Here is a 20,089-nt window from a genome sequence, read left to right as displayed (position 1 = left end):
CATAACAACACAAGATATTTATTACCTTTTGGAAAATTATTTTTCTGGCATTTTTATGACATTCAGCCATAGGGTAGTGGTTTATAATGTTATATGCTCTTTCTAGGTTTGAAGGGAGATCGAGGTGATAATGGATTAACTGGTGAAGGAGGACGACGTGGTCTCCCTGGTCCACAAGGTCCTCCTGGACAGTCTGGTCTCCCTGGCCTTAAGGGAGAAAAGGTAAGTTATAATGTTTACACTGCATAAAGCCGGTTATCAATACTGAAAATTCACAGATTTGCAAAACAAAATATTTATTGATTAGCCAAAATTCAGTCATACGTTCATAAAATATGATTCAACTAAAATCAACCATTATTATAGGCATCGAGGCAAAAGAAAAAATTGTTTGTCAACTTTCCGGTCCCTGTCTACAATTAAAAAGATCATGTTTTTTCTTATTATCACTTAGCAAATTATATATCCCACTTTAAATACGTATATGTTACTATATGGACTTCCACTAGACTTCATGACAACAAAAGAAAATGAAGTCTGGATCTATCAGACTTTCTGACATACAGTACCCACATGTGAATGACATCACAGGCATGTACATGTACAATGTGGATTATTTGAAGTATCAAGAAAATAAATCAACTACGACTTTCACACAAATTTTACACCACTCCAGCTGACAATTATATACAGCTATTAAAAAATATTATCAATTAACATTTTAATATAATATTGAATTATACAGAATACCATTCAAAATAAATAGGTATCATACAGACCTATGCATTTACTTTGTCCAATAATTAGATTAGTCATACTGAAATTTTAAAAATGCATAACTGTCATTTTTATTCTGAATTAAATTTGGATAGAAAGATGGAATACTTTTGAATGAAGAAGTTATTATACATTTTCAGCCTTTCACTTCAATAATAACAAAAATTTTCTTGTTAAATAACAATTTTAGGGTGAAAAGAGTTTGCCTGGTTTAGACGGTTTACCAGGTCGTCCTGGTGAACCTGGTATTCCCGGTTTAAGGGGTGATCCTGGTATTGGTATTCCGGGTGCTCCAGGCGAGAGAGGTGATCCTGGTATGAATGGTTTACCTGGTTTACCTGGTCTAATGGGTGTAAAGGGAGATCCTGGTAAGTAACTTAGATTATTTAGTGTTAGATTGGATTGATCTGATGTGTAATTTTGATTAGTCAAGGGCAATAATTCTGCAATTTCACTTATGAACATTATGCAAAGTCAGTCACTTGACTAAATTTTGTTTTGTCTTGACATAATCTGCTAATTGCAGAAAACCAGCTCTGTTCTATTGTATAGGTTAATTCACAAAACATGAAAACTATACTCAGCCAAATTAAAAACTTGACACTCAGGATTTTTGGGACTAGATTTTTAATATTTGGTTTAAGGCAACTATTTTAGTGTTATGTTGTGCACAGACGACCTTGACATCAACAGAAAGCAAGAATACGTCTCGCCGAAAGTCCTTGACATTGATAACGTTTGTGATGTCACAGTACCCCCCAAAATGAAATTCACAGACTTGAAGAACAATCGGAATAAAGTGTTTAGTAAAGGTTGTGGCCTCCTCTAGCGTCTCGTACTGCCACACAACGTCTTCTCATGGATCTCAGAACATTAGTAAACACTACCCGAGGAAGACGTCGCCACTGCTCAGCAAGAGCATGTTGAAGGTCCTGCAACATCAGTGGTGGATTCACTTGCTGATGTTCACCTCGTCTGCGGTACACTCGGACCCTGCCATCGGCAAATCTCAAAGTGAATCGAGATTCGTCACTAAAGACAACCGAATTCCACTGCCTTTGAGTAAATCTTATGTGTCTTGTGGCCCACACAAGTCGGTTACGGCGATGAAGAGGTGTCAATATTGGTCCATTATAGGGCCTCCGAGCTCGAAGACCAGCAGCCTGCAAGCGATTTCGAACAGTTTGTGCAGTTACCCTTCCACCAAACATCTCTCTACTTGTGGAGGTTGCAGTGACAAATATGTTTCTAAGATGACGTAATCGTATTGCCTGATCTTCCTGGAGTGACGTCACACGTGGTGCTCCCGCCCTTGGGCGTTCGGCAATAGTTCCAGTTTGAAGCACTCTCTTTCTAAGATTAATTATTGTCTGGCGTGAACAATTAAAGGCTCTTGCAACAGTGACCAAAGACTGACCTGCATAGAGCCTACCTATAGCACGTAGACGTTCTACATTTGAAAGGCACAGCATTTTCTAACAAAGATGAAAATAACAATTTTAATTTGTTTTTCCAGTTCAAGTAACGTGTGCGTGTTCAGTTTAAGCAAACTTGCATCGATTGACCTCACGAGTTTGTGTTTGCACGTGTTTTTCAGGTTTTTCATCTTTATATGCTCAAAAGTCACGATCCACGTGACTTTACAATTTTATGAAATTAAAGGCTTCTTACTACTTACTATCGTTAGAAACACTTTAAAATTTATTTGACTTTACCAGAAAATTTTTTTTATTGAAATTCATCAGTGTCAAGTTTTTAATTTGGCTGAGTATATCAGCCCATTACATTTGGCTGTTATGGCTGCACTGATCAGCAAATAAAGAGCAAAATATGCTTGATTTAAATACATAAAATGATGTTTTTTTGGTTTTATTCATGCCTATTTATTTTGTCATTCAGTTGCTCTATTTTAAATAATGTTACTGAAGTTAAATGAACTGATTTCAGGTATTGTGCCAATTGATATAACTAAATTGAAAGGAGAACGGGGAGAACCTGGTCCTGCTGGTATTCCTGGTTTCCCTGGAGAAAGTGGTTTACCTGGTCTTGATGGAGAAAAAGGTAAAAAATCCTAAATGTTGCTTGGGTGAATATGACAACTAATACAGTCTATTATTAATTCAACTAAAATATCACTTTATCAAGAAAGAATAAATTAAAGTAATGATTTTCAAATAGTTAATTCTAAAATGGCAGAAATAACAAACAGCCATGTAAGAATTAAATGGACAATATGACAGCCATGTTTACATGATTTAAATAATATAGATAGTTATACAGATAGATGATTAGAACAGAAATTGTAGATATAATTCAAAACATTTGATATCAATAGAAACTAATAATGTCAAAAGGCTGTAATGTCAGTTTAGATTTCCCAAAGTGTTTCTGTATATTTAACATAAACTTATAGCACATGATAAAAAATCTCTCATTTATTTAAACCAAGTTCTATTCAAAATGTTGGATATTTAGACATTTTAAAGGAGGCAAGTTTCTAACTCAATATCATCCACAGTCTTGATATTGCAAACACAACTTAATGATCAATTTAGATCAACATTGATGTTCTTATCTTACCATGAAAAGATGGGCTTGGGCTTCTGATTACCAATATTTAAGACAAAATGAAAATTTTAAAATTGCCACAGAATCGCGTGCCAGAATGTGTACGAGCTCCATTTGTTATGAAGCAACTCAATGAACGAGGCTAAACATACTACCGTTGTAGACTGGAATAACCTGACGCCAAAGACTGTCATTAAATTTAGACTCTATGAATATTTCGTCGAACATAACTGATAAGAAATTACAATAACGATTGAATGTAAATCAGTTTATATACATTCATATTACATTATTATATGTGTTACTTCCCATTTGTGTCCATTTCTAGGCGCCAAAAAATAGAGATTTAGCTCCTTTAACAATCTTTCCAATCTTAAAGGGACATTACAATTGATTAATTTGAATAATTTTGGACCACCATATTTTGGTACAATATTTTTGATTTTGTATTGTTTTACTCTCTGTATTTCATTATGACTTAGCACTTTAAGAAATAACAAAATTGCCTTTCAGTTGTAGTATGTCTCTTTATGATAGATTTTGACCAATGTTGATTTTTTTTTTCTTCAGGAAATCCTGGTCGTGATGGATTACCTGGTTTACCTGGACTAAAGGGAATACCTGGGGAGAATGGTTTACCTGGTATGCCAGGTCCAAGAGGTACACCCATATTTCTTTGTATGTCTGTGTGTTGCCTACAGGCCACAATTCTTAATGGATTGTCTTGGAACTTGTCATATGTATTCCTTATAGCCTAAGGATGGCTATATAATTTTATAAGTACTAGTCTGCTGCTGACTTACCTAGTGTGGTTTCCACTTGTAAATCGTGTAGGATTGAGGGCCTGGCAAGGATCATCGTCAAGTTATTCAGATGGGACAAAAAACTAAACCAGAAAAGGATGTAAAACTGCATTTCATTCATTTATTCATTGCTACACACTTGCCAGATCTGCCTTTTCTGTTCATCGCCTTCTTAAATGAACTTGTCAAATCTATCTCTACTGACTTTTGTGTAGCTTTAGAGAGCCCTTTAAATGAACAATGAAGGAAATTATCCTCCTTCAACTATTCTCCAAATATATCATATTTTTAAATGAAGTGTAAAAATGTGTATTATATAAACCTTGACCTAGGAAGATGGAACACCAACAGCCGAAAAATAACTCTTAAAATGTTGCACTTTGCCAGTCACTTTTCTGTTTACTGCTAAATTATTGTTACATGTATGCGTATACTAAGAATTTTAGTAAATAATTCTGAAGTAAAGTTGTGATATGCATTAGGGGACCATCATCATCATCATCTTCATCATTATTATTATTATTTTAGGATTACCTGGACAGAGAGGTAATGAAGGTTTACCTGGATTACCTGGTGCTGCTGGTTTATCTGGACCAAAGGGAGATAGTGGTCTGCCTGGTTTACCTGGTCTTCCTGGTAATTATAACATTTTAATCTTCAACACATATACTATTTAGTCATAAAATCTTTGAATAATTGACTAACAAGGGACTGAAGCACACACATTTTGCTGCAAAGTTTGACATTTTAATTTGTTGCTATGGTACATAAAAGTATGGCCCTTTGTGGAAGTATAGGGTTTCAAAAGTTTCTTTTGTTGGCTAACAACCAATCTTTTTTTTTACAGGATCGAAAGGAGATAGTGGTCTACCTGGTGAAGCTTTGGTTGGACCAAAAGGACAGTCTGGATTACCTGGTCTACCTGGTGATCGTGGTCTACCTGGTTTACCAGGACCTGAAGGTAGGTTTGGTACTATGCTTTCAAAAATTGAAGTTTTGATGTTTCTGTGAATAAGCTGTGAATAGAATAAATGTTTCATCATTTAATATGCTTTATATTATATTTTTTTCATTTCATGAAGGACCCTCTGGATTACCTGGGTTACCTGGCCCAAAGGGAGATGCTGGAATACCTGGACAACCTGGTTTCGATGGATTACCTGGTATGAAAGGAAATGTTGGCCCTGAAGGGCCTGCTGGATTACCTGGTCTTGATGGACAGCCTGGTCTGCCTGGAATACCTGGTAAAACAAATTTATACTTTATTGCAGTTGGTGGTGATGCTGGTTTAGATTATAAACATATATTATTATACAGGACTGATTCAATATATAAATATATATTATTATAGATGTTGTCGGATTCGGTATATAAACCTGAATTATTATAAAAGTCTGGAGAGTGAGATAGTGGATGCTCTACATGAACATAAATGTTTGTTTGAGTTTTTGTATTTTCCAAATTTACAATATCAGTATTCTTTTATCACCAGGTCAAGCTGGATTTAAGGGAGAGGCTGGATTACCTGGACTACCAGGATTAGATGGACAAAAAGGAGACGCTGGATTACCTGGTCTTGATGGACAACCTGGTCTACCAGGACTTGATGGACCTCGTGGCCAAAATGGATTACCAGGACAAGATGGTCTTCCAGGATTACCAGGTTAATATAAACAAGTCATATCTAGTCTTGGCTATGAATCAAACACATTGTAAACACTGCAGCACATCATTCTATGGATTGTGATTACTCTTTATCATCGTGTGATGCCTACCATGATTATCTAATATTTATCGAGCAGTTCATTTACTAAATACCATTGATTGGATAGAGAATTAAACCTGCATGAAACAAAATATTTTGTAATTATTACTCTCTTTTTAGCCAATATCTCTATTAAACATACATTATGCTAGAGCTAAATCTGCCTATTGCAGGTCTTTCTTTAGGCCTGAAATGTTATCTAAATTATTAATTAGACATTAATTAACTTATCCAGACCATAATCTGGATTAGGTTCTGATTTGTTGTTCGACTTCCATTTATAATTTAATCATGAAATGGATAATCGAGACTATTTTTTTTATCGTACTGATTTTAGTAATTTAGATCGAGGCTAGGCCAAAATTCAATCGCTAAAATCTCGGTTCAGAATGGACCAATTTGACGGAAATTTTCAGCAAATTCCCTTTACATTATCGTGAGAACTGTCAGCTCTTTATCTAATCTCCCTTAATGTATCTTTAATGTTTTATAAGTTAAGGCAATTAAGCAGGTGTTAGCCTCACAAATATTTGTAATAAAACTTCTTTGTTTGTGTGAAATATGTATGCTATCTTATGATTCTTGTTATGAAGACTCCAAAGAATAAAGAATATGTAGAAGTTCTTATTTATATATTGAATAAAGTTCTTTATACTTGATTATGCAGGTATAAAGGGAGAACAGGGACCTATGGGATTTAATGGAGAGCCTGGACGAGATGGTCTACCAGGTCTACAAGGTTTACCAGGTTTGAAGGGAGATCGTGGTTTACCAGGCTTACCAGGAGATAGTGGTTTACCTGGTCGACAAGGTATGTCAATGTTTGTCTTAGTAATACTTAATAAGTATGGTTTTGAATTATTCAGTAATCCACAAATTCATTGTCAGGTGTAACAGTCACTGGATGGTTTATTTTCATGCCATTTGGGATGGTTGAAAATTCCCATTACATGTATATGAAGTTTCCATATGGAAATGACCTCGCCAACCAGGCTGAAAATAGACAACGGCAACAACCATTTCTTAAAACAAACCATTTCCAAAATAATGGTTTCCACTTTATCAGCCCAAATATTAAAATTCAAAAATTGAGTCAACATGTTCTATATTTAGTAAATTTATAAAATGCTATCATAGTTTGTAAAATATATTCGATTTGTAAAGGGGAAACATGGATTAATGGACATTTATATATATTTTTGTGTTATATTTTTCTTCCAGGCATTCCCGGTGAGGATGGTTTACCCGGATTACCTGGAAGGGAAGGAGAGAGTGGATTACCTGGTTTACCAGGATTGAAAGGTGACCGTGGTGATAGTGGATTACCAGGATTAAGTGGAGAACCAGGATTGCCAGGTGAGTTACAGGTGTTTTACAAAAATTCTTTGAAATCAAGAACACTCATCTTAAAATAGAATCCCATTAAGGCATAATCCATGAAACAAAATCATTTAAAGTTATCAGATAAAGTTACAAAATTCAACCGATTGTGTTCTAGTTAATTAAAGGTAGCCCATAGAATGAAATCATTTCAATTTATATTACTGTTAAAGAAGCTTTACACAAATGGCATAGTCTCTGATAAAAGATAATAAATTATGGCACTAAATTACAAGAACACAATATGGTTACTACTGCAGCCTTTTCATTGGCTGGGTATTAAAATCATAGCACATATTTTAGCTCTCAGCTAATTAAAAAGCTGCATTCTTGATATAGTTAAGAAAGGGCATGGATCTTTGAATGTTTATTCTGCATGATTTTAATACTCTATTTGTTTTTCCTATTTATAGGATTACCTGGATTACAAGGTCCTAAAGGAGACCGAGGTAACGATGGCTATGGAACACCAGGTGCTGAAGGCATGCCTGGACTGCCCGGACGAGATGGAGAGCCTGGTCGAGCTGGTCTACAAGGGCCTAAAGGAAATGCAGGTTTACCAGGATTCCCTGGTTTACAAGGACCAAAGGTAAAATGTGTATGGCTATACAAGTGGTTTAATTTAATTGAATAGCATCCAAGAAAACCCTATTTTCAAACTAAGCCACAATAACAGCACAAAAGGACATGAACTTTAAAATGTTAAAAAGATAAATAAATAAAAAAAAAAATAAGGCTACATTTATCATCTGATTTTTTTCAAAATTTATTTGTGTCAGTAAGACAAATAAAAGGATTGAATTTCCAGAGGTACAGACTTCACCTGTACCAATACTTTGGTCACAAATGACTATATAAAGGGAACAGCTGTCTTGCCACCCATTCTCGTGTGTAAATAATTATATTTAAATCAACCTGTCCATAATATCATGTAATATGTATTGGATGCTAAATTTGTAATAAGCAACATTAAAATCCTCACTTAAGCCTGAAGAGTTTGCAATAGAACTAAACTAAACTGTAGTAGCTTTATGAAAGAAATCGGTGATGCCTTTTTGCCACTATATAGATTTCAATTGGACAAAACATTAAGTGACATTTGTCAGCATATTGAACATTTTATATGTTGACCAACAACATTTTAGATGTTAACAAAATGTCTTCATTTTTGATTGCAGGGTAATTCTGGTTTACCAGGATCACCTGGTCTGCCTGGTTTAGATGGATTATCAGGACCTAAAGGAAATGCTGGATTACCTGGATTACCTGGTACCCCTGGTCTCAAGGGTCAATCTGGTTTACCCGGTTTAGATGGTCTACCTGGTCAAAAGGGTGACACTGGACTTGATGGTAGACCGGGTTTACCTGGTTTATCTGGACCCAAAGGTTCTCCCGGACTACCTGGATTAGACGGAGAACCTGGTAAGTTTACAAAATGGACAGGGATTAATTTGTGTCATTATAATTGTTTACATTTTTGTTAGAAATGCTGGTGTTAGCCAACACAATGGTATATTTTCATCAAATTTTAATGACATGGGTTAAAATATATATATATATATAATATAAATTACAGCATCACATGGAAAATTTTAAAGAATTCCAAACCATACAGCCCCTCCACAAATAGATGCAACTTATGCATATGGGAGAAATACTTCATTATTTGCAAACCAGAACTTTCCTCCTTAAATAGAAGAAATGAGCTTGTTTCTACATGCAGGCATCTTCATAAATATTTACTGCAGAACTTTAAACAATAGCACATCATTTTGTTGTATTTATTGCTTTATATTCTAAGTAACCAAAGTCTGTTTTTATAATTGCCTTGTTCCGCCAGTTAACCTTAATGCAAATTGTGTCAATAGGTCATATCCTATAAACTACATGTACTAAATTTACTAGTCGACAATATTTGAAGCTTGATCCATCTAAGACACAGGTTTTAGATAATTCCGTAATATCTTTCCTAAATAATTTGTTACGTTTTGTTGTATACTGTTGATGTAACGCCCGTCAACCGTTGTTACCATGCCTCGTGTAATCAAACTTCATTTGTATTTTTCTTCTGATGAGTGTGGAGTACCACATGAAACTTTAAGTAAAGAACTTACAGATTTCACATTTTTAATTATTCATATATATACATGTATAGTTCAGTCTTTTAACTTGAATAAAATGCTAAAGTACTAGTATGATCTCGACTAGTCATTGAAAGAATAACAGCATCAATAGACCTTCAACTTACAGATTTCACATTTTTAATTATTCATATATATACATGTATAGTTCAGTCTTTTAACTTGAATAAAATGCTAAAGTACTAGTATGATCTCGACTAGTCATTGAAAGAATAACAGCATCAATAGACCTTCAACTAGTTTCTGATCTTGATGAATCTGTCTTGTTGTCTTTGAATCAAGTTATCTACTCAATCACATGATCTGAAGTCTTACACATAAACATACCAGACTAGGGTTATACATTGGCATTGGTAATCTCCAAATATTTAGCAACCCTCTTTATACTTTACACTCTTGATATTAAGTGATATATACCCCCAAGATGCATTGATTAAGACCAGTAATCAAGAAACATGAACTGCTCAAAAATGTATTACAATTATACAACATTTATATGTGCACATAAAGAAAGGGATGGTTGGAAATTCTCACATTCAGGGTAGATACCACAAAGGTTCATTTCTTTTGTTTATGTAATTAATATATGGTATTTTATCTATCATTTGTGTTTTATAGGACGACCTGGCTTACCTGGTGATAGAGGTAATGATGGACAACCTGGTCTACAAGGTTTACCTGGTCTTAAAGGAGAAAGTGGTTTACCTGGACAACCCGGTTTATCTGGTATGTTAATTTACACTACTAGACAAGATATAAAAACAATTAGATGATGGATTCAATAAGAATTTGTGAACTATATAAACAATATTTCCAATGGGGCATTATAAAATATGGTTTCGTTATTATACTGTCATTGGGGTCTACTTGTTATATCTATGTTAATGTGAGACCTTTAGAAAGGGCTTATATTTTGATATGCTATACTTTAAAAAGTAATATGATGTCATTTTGTTTATTCTACAGGAGAGAAAGGTAATCCTGGATTACCTGGTTTAGATGGTTTACCTGGTCCTGCTGGTCCTAAAGGAGATCGAGGTAAAGATATATATATCCGATTTTTATTTATCTTCAATTAAAAAATAATTTATTTAATGCAATACATATTTATATAGTAACAGTTAGAAAATAGATATAGAAGTACATGTACACCTCTGAGGAAAAAAATATAGATAGAAGTACATGTACGCCTCTGAGGAAAATGAAATTTAAACATATATCACAAACATAGTTATATGAATGGGATGTAATAGTTCTTTTAGATAAATAAAAAGGTTGCTGTAATTTAGATGATGTTTACAATACTGTTTGTTATATAGTTTTCTGTTTATATTTTAAGGTCTTCCCGGTCAAGACGGACTTCCCGGTACCCCTGGAAGATCAAGTGTTGGACCTAAAGGAGAACCTGGTTTACCTGGACGTCAAGGTTTAGATGGATTACCAGGACAGAAAGGAAATTCTGGTATGTTATGTTTTCACTAATTGTCCCCCGCCTTTCTGTTTAGGCTAAATAGCAACAATCAATTTGATTGGTCAACTCTGGTGTAGATGTTCATTAGGTAAATGTCTTGACTGAGTTTAATGATTAAAATTTTCTGCCAAAGCTAAGCCGAGCTGAGTAATATTGTTCGATGCTTTGGGACAAGATAACTTTGATTCTAACTTATAGAGAGTGATGAAAGTTAGTGTAGAGCTTCCCTACCAGGTACTTCAAAACTGACTGAGTTCAATTGTGAACATTTTCTGCTAGGACTAAGTATAGGTAATCAGTTTGATTGCTCGATACTTTTCAAAAAGATAAATGTGCAATTAATTAATATGTGTCATCTATTTATTTTGGGGTTGCGGCGTGGGGGACGTCACTGTTGGCTTGTTTAGTTTAGAGAACCAAGGAACTAAAGGATAAAGAATACAATTGATATTAAAATATTGCCGAGTTGATAGTCAGAGCATTGCGTCAATACCACAAACTGAAATTACTAATTCTGCATACAGATTAGGTACACAAAATGATGTTTACTTAAATAATGTTTATTCATTCAACTATTTCACTAGCATGATGTAGGTTTTATTTATTTTGTTTTATATCATGTATAATATCTTATTATAGGTCTACCTGGTTTGGATGGTTTGCCCGGTATGAAGGGAAATGATGGTCTACCTGGTATTGGTCGAGATGGTCCCAAAGGAGAAAGTGGTATACCAGGCCGACCAGGTAAAAACAGTAAACTTCTTTAAATTATAATAGTGCATATTGGGGGCAGAAAACGGCAGTAACAATCAGTCATTTGCATTAATTAGAGAATTTAAAACTAATACATGATATTATGATCATTGATAATTATAGGTCTACAAGGTCAACGAGGTGTACCTGGAGAAGATGGTTTACCAGGATTACCAGGTCTTAAAGGTGATCGAGGTGATGTTGGTCTAACTGGAGAGTCTGGACGTAGTGGACTACCTGGTATACAGGGACCTAAAGGTGTGTAAAAATAGGACAGTTTATGTTGTATTTAGATAAAGATATAAGTTGTACTAGATATTTTATGGAATTAGTGTCAAAATAGAACTGTTTATATTGTATTTAGATGAAGAAATACATGTAAGCAATACTGTATGGAGTTTTGTAGAACTTTAAATAATGGTGTATAATGTTGCATACATTTTGAGGATAATGTGACGTACGTTCTGAGTATATATTTGCATGCATTTTGAGGATAATGTTGTACACATGTTAATTATACAGTGTCATAAATTTTGAGTATAATGTGGCATACCTGACAGGGATATTGTAGCATACATTTTGATTATACAGTGGCATACAATTTGAGTATACAGTGGCATACATTTTGAGTATATAGTGGTAGAGTGGCATACATTTTGAGCATATTATTATAGTAGCATATTTTAGACTTAAAGCTAAGTTCAAACAAAGTTTTTTCTATGTGTTTTGTAGTCTATATTCTTAAAGAATAAGCAGTGGTCTATAATATTTCTTTGAAAAGTCATATCCATGACTCATTTGTTGGGACTACTTGTTTACCACCATATTTGACAAGTGATTATTTAAATCTTGTCTTTTCCTTGCCTAGCACTGAAATATTTAAACAACTGACAAACAGAACAATACAATAACTCAAAACAACTACAAATATTTCCAGTGTGAGGTAAACAGTATTTGGGAGATCAGGATTTATTATATATTAAAATTTGGATTCTTTATTAAAGGACAACCTGGTCTACCTGGACAGTTTGGTTTACCAGGTGAGAAAGGAGACAGTGGCTTCCCCGGACAACCAGGACGTGATGGAAACCCAGGATTACCTGGATTAGATGGATTACCAGGAATTAAAGGAGACCGAGGTTCGTACTAATTATAAAGATTATTTCATCTATTAACATCTATTCAACACTAAATAGATCTCTTCTGGTCAAGCATATAGTATATTTCTATTAATTTGCTTGCATGCAAAGAACCTAGAGATTTCCCATGAGGTAAATCTGGCAATTCCTTGTCATGAACAAGCATAGGATCAAACTTATTATTCTTGGATAGATGATAGATCTTTTAATCTACAGTGCAAACACAAACATTGGACCACCTAAACACCCAATACCCATTAGTGATACACTTTTGTCATATATTGTCCGTGATTTATGCACATAAATATCATCTGATACTATATTTTGTTCTCTCCAAATAGCTTTTCTTGAGGCAATTTACATATATATCATTTGAAAGAAAAGTCAACAGTGATGCATTATTATAGTTTCTTAACAGTATAGGGAAAAACTTGATATATTGCAGGTTTCCCTGGTTTAGATGGTCCTAAGGGAGAACGTGGTCAGCCTGCCAGTGTCCAAATTGTACAGTTACCTAAAGGAGATCCCGGTCTTGATGGTCTGCCTGGTACACCAGGTTTGATGGGACGAGATGGACTGAAGGGAGAACCAGGATTACCGGGTATGTAAACGTAAAGTAGAATTTGTACACTTGTGTATCGTGTATCATCAGATTCGGTAAATTAGATTTAATTAACCTACTATATTAACCTGCATATTTTTAAGATGTTTATTTACATGTAGGATTTGTTTGGGTAATTTGTTAAAGATTGCTACAAATTTGAATATATACAAGTTTATGTATGTGTGCACATTGAAATGTGGTTATGTCCACAATCTTACAAAAGTCTAAAGTTATCATCCAGTTGACTTGAAATTTTAGAAACAAAGGAATCATTTTAATTTCTAGTGATTTCCAATAGTTACTTTTAGAGTTATTGCCCTTGATCATTTGGAAAATTTTTGTGTCCTGTCTGAAGCAAAAATGATCATCCGATTAGTTAAAAATTTATAGTCACTGTTTATGCTAACAAAAAGAATCCTCGTGATTTTCAACTACATGTATTTCTGACCAAATGTCCTTGATCACTTTGATAAATTTTGTGGATGCTGTAGTGCCTAAAGTTGTCATCTGAAGACATGTATTGTTTATGTTAGTGCTGGAAAGAAGCCTGTCAATTTGATCAATTTTAAATAATTACATGGCCGAGAAAATTCCTCAGGATTTTCTGCAGTGGTTCCAATTTGTCAGTGGTGCAGGACGGAGAGCGTGACAAGTGGTGTTAGACAGAGGGGTCAAAACAAAGAGGTCCCATGTACATGTTGGCGTGCAGGTAATAGAATCAGCATGGCATACTGCTTGGTATCTTCATTGGTGCTGAACAGTAGAATGTTAAACTCCATTTCAACTTCAATTTGTGGACTGCCCAGATGACTTAACTGCTATTGGTGTGTGTTTTGTTGCCTACCAATCTATCTTTAGTTATCACATTTTTTTTGTTTAGGATTACCTGGATTAGATGGCCCAACAGGTGAAAATGGTCTACCAGGTTTCCCTGGTGAGAAGGGTGATATGGGAGATCGTGGTAATGATGGTTTACCAGGTTTAGATGGAGCACCAGGTATGCTCTTTATTGTTCTACTAATAACTAATGGGGTTTTAAAGCTGTAGAGACAAAACCAATCTGATTAAAACACAGATCCTATTTCGTTTCGTTTTTTTATAGTTTAAATTTTCATTTAACTTGTCTTTACTACACTAGGATCTGGAAGAGTTGTTATATAACCTTCATTTTGGTTAATGTGAGGGATTAGCCAATGAAACGGTCTGTTGCAGCGACTTACTGGCGTGTGATGCACGCAACTGTGGGTATCATACTAGAAACATCAACGCTGATTGGTTAATCAAATGTCTGACGTCTGAGTAGTAGAGGCTATCGAAAGTAAAAAAAAACGAAACAAAATATAGAGCTGTATTTTAATCGGATTGAGGCACAACCAGGAAATATTTAATATATCATTAAGAGAAAATAACTAATAGCTTGTTGAAGCTACATATTGTATAATGTACCATTGATTAAGACCACAAATAGTCAGTGGCGTTCATGAACTATATTCCAACAACCACACATACCTAGTGATGGATAACAACACTTGTGTTACTGCAATGTTTGATTCCTTTTAGGTTAAGTAAGAGCACAAGGCTTATGCAGTTGATAAAAGGTGGACAATTGGACAGAAAAAAGCTTCATTACTTTTGTTATGGGTTTCTATTTACTTTTATTGATTATTATTACTATTGGAAAGGGTAATTTATGCTATTTTGGTAAATGATAATATTATGTGTTATTTAAGGTCGTCGTGGTAATGATGGACTACCTGGAGAACGTGGTTTACCAGGTGTAACACCACCAACAGGATATTTATATGTACGTCACAGTCAATCTACAGATATACCAAGATGTCCTAATAATCAGAATCAGTTATGGAATGGTTACAGTTTGCTGTATATAGAAGGAAATGAAAAATCACATCACCAAGATTTAGGTAAGGAATTTAATAAATAGATGATCATCCCGAGGATAGTTCAATGCTCGATCAAACATCTCTCTTAAAACCAAATATAATCCATTACAGATTTATATATAAATGCAATGTTAAATATAATGCGTTTTGGTGTAGATTTGAATGCAGTTTTCGATGTTCCTCCCAAATTTCATACATCAGCATTTTGGTTTGCTTTATTTCTCTAAATTTTCTCATTTGGTCTGTTGATTGTTGCGCACTGGTGATTTTTCTATTCAGTTCTACTGAGATGACATGTTAGTACCAAATAGTTTTACTGTTCACACATTTTATTTAATTCCTTTTGTTATAATATTTCGATATTTTTCAACAGGTTGGGCTGGTTCATGTATGCAGAGATTTAGCACCATGCCATTCCTTTTCTGTAATACTAACGAAGTATGTAATTATGCTAGTAGAAACGATCGTTCCTATTGGTTGTCTACAAATGCTCCTATACCCATGATGCCTTTAGTAGAGCGTGAAATTCAACCATATATTAGTAGATGTGTAGTCTGTGATGCTCCAACCAATATTATCGCCGTACACAGTCAAACATTACAGATACCTGAATGTCCACGAAACTGGATTTCAATGTGGATAGGTTACAGTTTTGCTATGGTAAGTACTTGATCAACGTTTGTAAATTAGTTTTCTGTGAATCATTGTAGGGGGGAGGGGAGAGGTCAGGGTCTAGTGGACTAGTGTTCACTTTAGATCCTAAGGTCTGTCATTGGGTCAAATGGTGTGGTTTCTGTCCTTAAATGTTGCCTGCTCAACATTATGAGTTTTCTCCAGGGTCCTTTAGTTTCCTCCCAATGCTAAAGATCCCTAAGCGCAAGTGAATTTTGAAATTGTTAGACCAAAAATGATCTGGATTTTGTCCAGTAGCTGTAAAACCAAATTTCTGATTCTCCCTCAGAGTGAGTGAATTTAGCTGCGTAATGTTGCATACTTTACTGTGCGTCTTTTTGGTTAGCTGCAGGATATGGTGCTATGTCTTCAACACTGAAGGTGGTGAGTTTGTTTCCCAGCAGTAGCTTTTCCACATACTTTGGATATTAATCTGTAAGAGACTTTAGCAGCTGCAGGGAACTGTTAATGATTGGAATATATAAGGATTGATAATAACAAATAAAATGATATTCCAGCTCAACCATATTAAAGAAATACTATATTCTGGGCATCAAAGATGCTGATAATGTGTTAACTAAGTTTGTAAATTGGCATCTGGATTATGGCACATAGGAGATTTTAAAACATTCAAATCTTTTGCTTATCTTTAAATTAAGAAGTTATTCTGAATTCAGGATTGAGAAAGAAAAATTTATAATTCATTAACAGGGGAGGGCCTTAAAATGAACAAATTTTTGATTGGGGAAGATAAATTTATAACCTGAATTTCTTTAAATCCATATCTAACCATTGGTGAATTTAAGATTTTTACTGTAATAATGAGAGGCGTGTGCTGTAGTCAAGATGGAGGTCAACCGTTAAAATAACTAAAATAGATATAGCCTATTAACTGGTAGTAGATGTGTACCACATGTTGGTTCACAATATACCACATGGTACTGTATATAGACCTTATAGTATATCTATATAATCAATTTTATCCTATACCAGTTGCTCAGTATTCCATATGGACAGCAATCGGCAGTCTGTTAATCAAAAATGTTAAACTCACTGAACTCTATGCTGTAAATTCCTTAAAACCATGTCTTGCATATGATAAATATCATTTTAATCGACTGTTGGTGAATTTTCCATCAAATTATTATAAATAACTTTTGCTGGTTCAGTGGTTTCGAGCAGAAGATCAAGTGGGGCAACTCTTCTAAAAGAGAATCTTTGGTATGCTAAAAAAAAAAATACAAAATACCAACACAAATATTTTTGCTATCTTAGTAAAGAAACAAGTTGTTGAATATTATTCTAGAAAGATGTCATACAACCTGCCTTTTAAGCATGACATTTATCAATAATTGTATTGCAATGGAAGCATAGTTATAAAGCAACAAACTAGTTTATATTTTTTTATTTGTTGGCGATTCCATTAACATATAAAGAAATGTTTAAGAAAATTGCATTCTGAGCCTGTGAGTTTAGCATAATTAGCATTTTGCAACATGGTGAGACAGCCATATAAATGTCTCAGTATTAAAAGTGTTTCAAGACATTTTGCTGTATTTTCTGCATAACGGGTTCTGATTGATTTATAGAACTGGAGTTAACCAAACACATTCTATGAATTACTTAACAGGCCTTTCACACACATATGTCTTTATAAGGTGATGTAGTGTACGAAAAATCGGTATAACTTCAATTTGTTTGTAATCGCAATTGTACAGATATTTATTAACACTACGTTTGATTATAATTTTTAATTATTTTTTCAGCACACTGCCGCTGGTCCAGGAGGCGGTGGTCAATCATTATCCAGCCCTGGTAGCTGTCTGGAAGATTTCAGGGCCACACCGTTTATTGAATGTAATGGAGCTAGAGGTACCTGTCATTTCTTTGCCAATAAATATAGTTTCTGGCTCACTACTATAGAACAGGATCAACAATTTAGTCAGCCCCGGTCTCAAACATTGAAGGCTGGTAACCTTCGAACCCGAGTTAGTCGATGTCAAGTTTGTATGAAAAGCGTGTGAAGTTATTTGGTCTCTTTGTAGTATTTGTACAACTTTTTGTAGTATTATTTTTTTGGGAAAAAAAAACTGCCATGTTTTTGTATAGAAGCAACATTATGTGATGTTTTGTTTTTATTATGGAAATCCATTTCGATGTCTATAATTTTATTGTTGATGAAAAGGTGGACCATTTGGTTGCCTTGGTAATCTATGTTCTATGGTGCTGTAAGTAAGTCAAATGTGCACGAGTACATTACAATGCTCAAAGGATTATTATATTTTATGGTAGTATTCCTACACATGTCCACTCATAGTTAGGGTATTAGAAAACAGAGGCTTTTTTTGTTAACTCAAGTTATATATTGTTTATGTACTGGGATAAAGGAATAAATAGTAAATATAAAGGAGAATAAAATCAAAAGGTTTGAAATTTTGTTAAAACTGAATATGGTTATAAATAGAAATGGATATATAGATTGGCCCGGATATGCTATATATAATAACAGACGTATAAATTGCCCTGCCTCTGTTTTCTAAATATAGTAACTATGAGTGATTGGATTGACTGGAAACGTACATCTGTGATTAATATAACTCACTGCCATCCACTATGATCCCAGTTCATCCAATATGTCCCAAACATTTTGAACAGTATGTTAGTGTATAAGTGTCACATGATGGCACTGCTGTAGAGCCCATGTAAGATGATGGCAGAGAATGTTTCAAGATGTTAATGACATATTGGAATACAAAATGTTATATAAGTGATTTTCTAGTCAAGACAACTAATTGTATAACTATAATTAATTCTTTGAAATACTGATTAAATTAGAACTTTGAACTTTATTACCAGCTTTAAGCAATATTTTTTTTAACCTCTATATAGGTACAATGTATTATTCTTTTATACATACGCTATCATATTGTAATTATGTAAGTTAATAGAAATTATGTGCATGTTGTCTCTGTATCTAGGTGCTATGTACATTGTTATCTTTTCAATTTCATGTTATTCGCTAGATAATTTTAAAAGAAAAGAAAATTTGTGTAGTTTTTAACAAAAATATATATTAGTTTGTAGTTTAAATCTTCGATCCTAAACATATTTTTATCCCAATGTTTTTATGTTTCATTTATTTTGGACACAAATTATAAGGAAAAATGTCAAATATTTTGTATAGCTAATGAGAAAGGTGTGATCTTTCTAAAAAACACAAATCTGAAAGATTCAACTATTTGCACTTGCAAAATCTCTCTTTTTTAAAGAAAACTGAAAAAAAAACCTTTTTAAATTTTTAACATCAAATTAAAAGCAAGAGTTAAGATCTCAATTATGTCGCCATACTTCATATGTTCTCATTATTATAATGTATATATATATTATAATGCATAGTTATTGTTTCAAATTATGTACATTATTATGAATCCGGCCAATAGATATGTGTCTTTTAGTTAACATTGAGATTAATGTTCCAAATTTTATCTGAAATTTCCTTCAGGTTTTTTTTAAAGTAATTTCTTAATGTGCAATCTTACTCATATTGCAATATCTGTAAACATTGGGTATTGAACAAATAAAAAGGTTTTTACAAGATCTTTTTCTGGTTTGAGTTTTTCTTTGTGAATATTTTGTAATATATTTTATTGATTCTGAATATACACCTTTCGACCCCCTATTTTTCTGAAACAGTTTTTTTTTAACCTCTAATATCCAAGTCTACTTTGACGTATGCTCTCACTAATACTGTCGTTATGTCGTGTTGACGGGTTATGAAAATGGCGAAAAATTACATGGCCAATATCAGCCACCATAGTATTTTAAAAAATCTGCGTTAGAAAATCGTGAGTAGATAATCTGAAGTGGAAAGTGGAAAGTCGAGAGTTAAAAGTTAACAGTAGAAAGCGGAAAGTCAAAAGTTTATAGTAGAAAGTAGAAATTATGTCCATGAAAGTTGAAAAGCTTGATGTTTCTGCAGACTAAGTACATAAATTTATAGGTTTTCACCATAAAAATACCCTTTTAGATAAGAATTTTTCCGTTTACTTTAGATTTTCTACTTTTTACTGTTGACTTTCTGCTTTTTACTCTAGATTGCATTTTGAACCCGATAC

The 20,089-nt window shown here is 33.8% G+C and overlaps 1 protein-coding gene across 1 annotated transcript in view; it reads left to right on the top strand.

Annotated features, from left to right (window-relative positions):
- LOC126811400 (collagen alpha-2(IV) chain) overlaps positions 1–19,571 on the top strand; it is a 54,772-nt gene extending 35,201 nt beyond the window's left edge. Inside the window, exons 18-40 of the mRNA XM_056102307.1 lie at positions 107–222; positions 968–1,145; positions 2,725–2,838; positions 3,916–4,005; positions 4,677–4,784; positions 4,996–5,109; positions 5,231–5,392; positions 5,641–5,811; positions 6,581–6,724; positions 7,135–7,269; positions 7,707–7,882; positions 8,472–8,715; positions 10,053–10,160; positions 10,401–10,472; positions 10,774–10,896; positions 11,545–11,649; positions 11,782–11,916; positions 12,663–12,797; positions 13,243–13,398; positions 14,282–14,398; positions 15,132–15,323; positions 15,676–15,962; positions 17,741–19,571. Of these exons, the coding sequence (XP_055958282.1) occupies positions 107–222; positions 968–1,145; positions 2,725–2,838; positions 3,916–4,005; positions 4,677–4,784; positions 4,996–5,109; positions 5,231–5,392; positions 5,641–5,811; positions 6,581–6,724; positions 7,135–7,269; positions 7,707–7,882; positions 8,472–8,715; positions 10,053–10,160; positions 10,401–10,472; positions 10,774–10,896; positions 11,545–11,649; positions 11,782–11,916; positions 12,663–12,797; positions 13,243–13,398; positions 14,282–14,398; positions 15,132–15,323; positions 15,676–15,962; positions 17,741–17,998 (3,440 nt within the window). The 3' untranslated portion in view covers positions 17,999–19,571. The remainder of the gene's footprint in view (positions 1–106; positions 223–967; positions 1,146–2,724; positions 2,839–3,915; positions 4,006–4,676; positions 4,785–4,995; positions 5,110–5,230; positions 5,393–5,640; positions 5,812–6,580; positions 6,725–7,134; positions 7,270–7,706; positions 7,883–8,471; positions 8,716–10,052; positions 10,161–10,400; positions 10,473–10,773; positions 10,897–11,544; positions 11,650–11,781; positions 11,917–12,662; positions 12,798–13,242; positions 13,399–14,281; positions 14,399–15,131; positions 15,324–15,675; positions 15,963–17,740) is intronic.
- Positions 19,572–20,089: the final 518 nt, after the last annotated feature.

This window comes from Patella vulgata, chromosome 1, assembly GCF_932274485.2.
Source record: "Patella vulgata chromosome 1, xgPatVulg1.2, whole genome shotgun sequence".
NCBI classification, from domain to species: domain Eukaryota; kingdom Metazoa; phylum Mollusca; class Gastropoda; family Patellidae; genus Patella; species Patella vulgata.
Note: the sequence above shows the minus strand (reverse complement) of the source record. Positions and strands in the feature narration are given on the sequence as shown.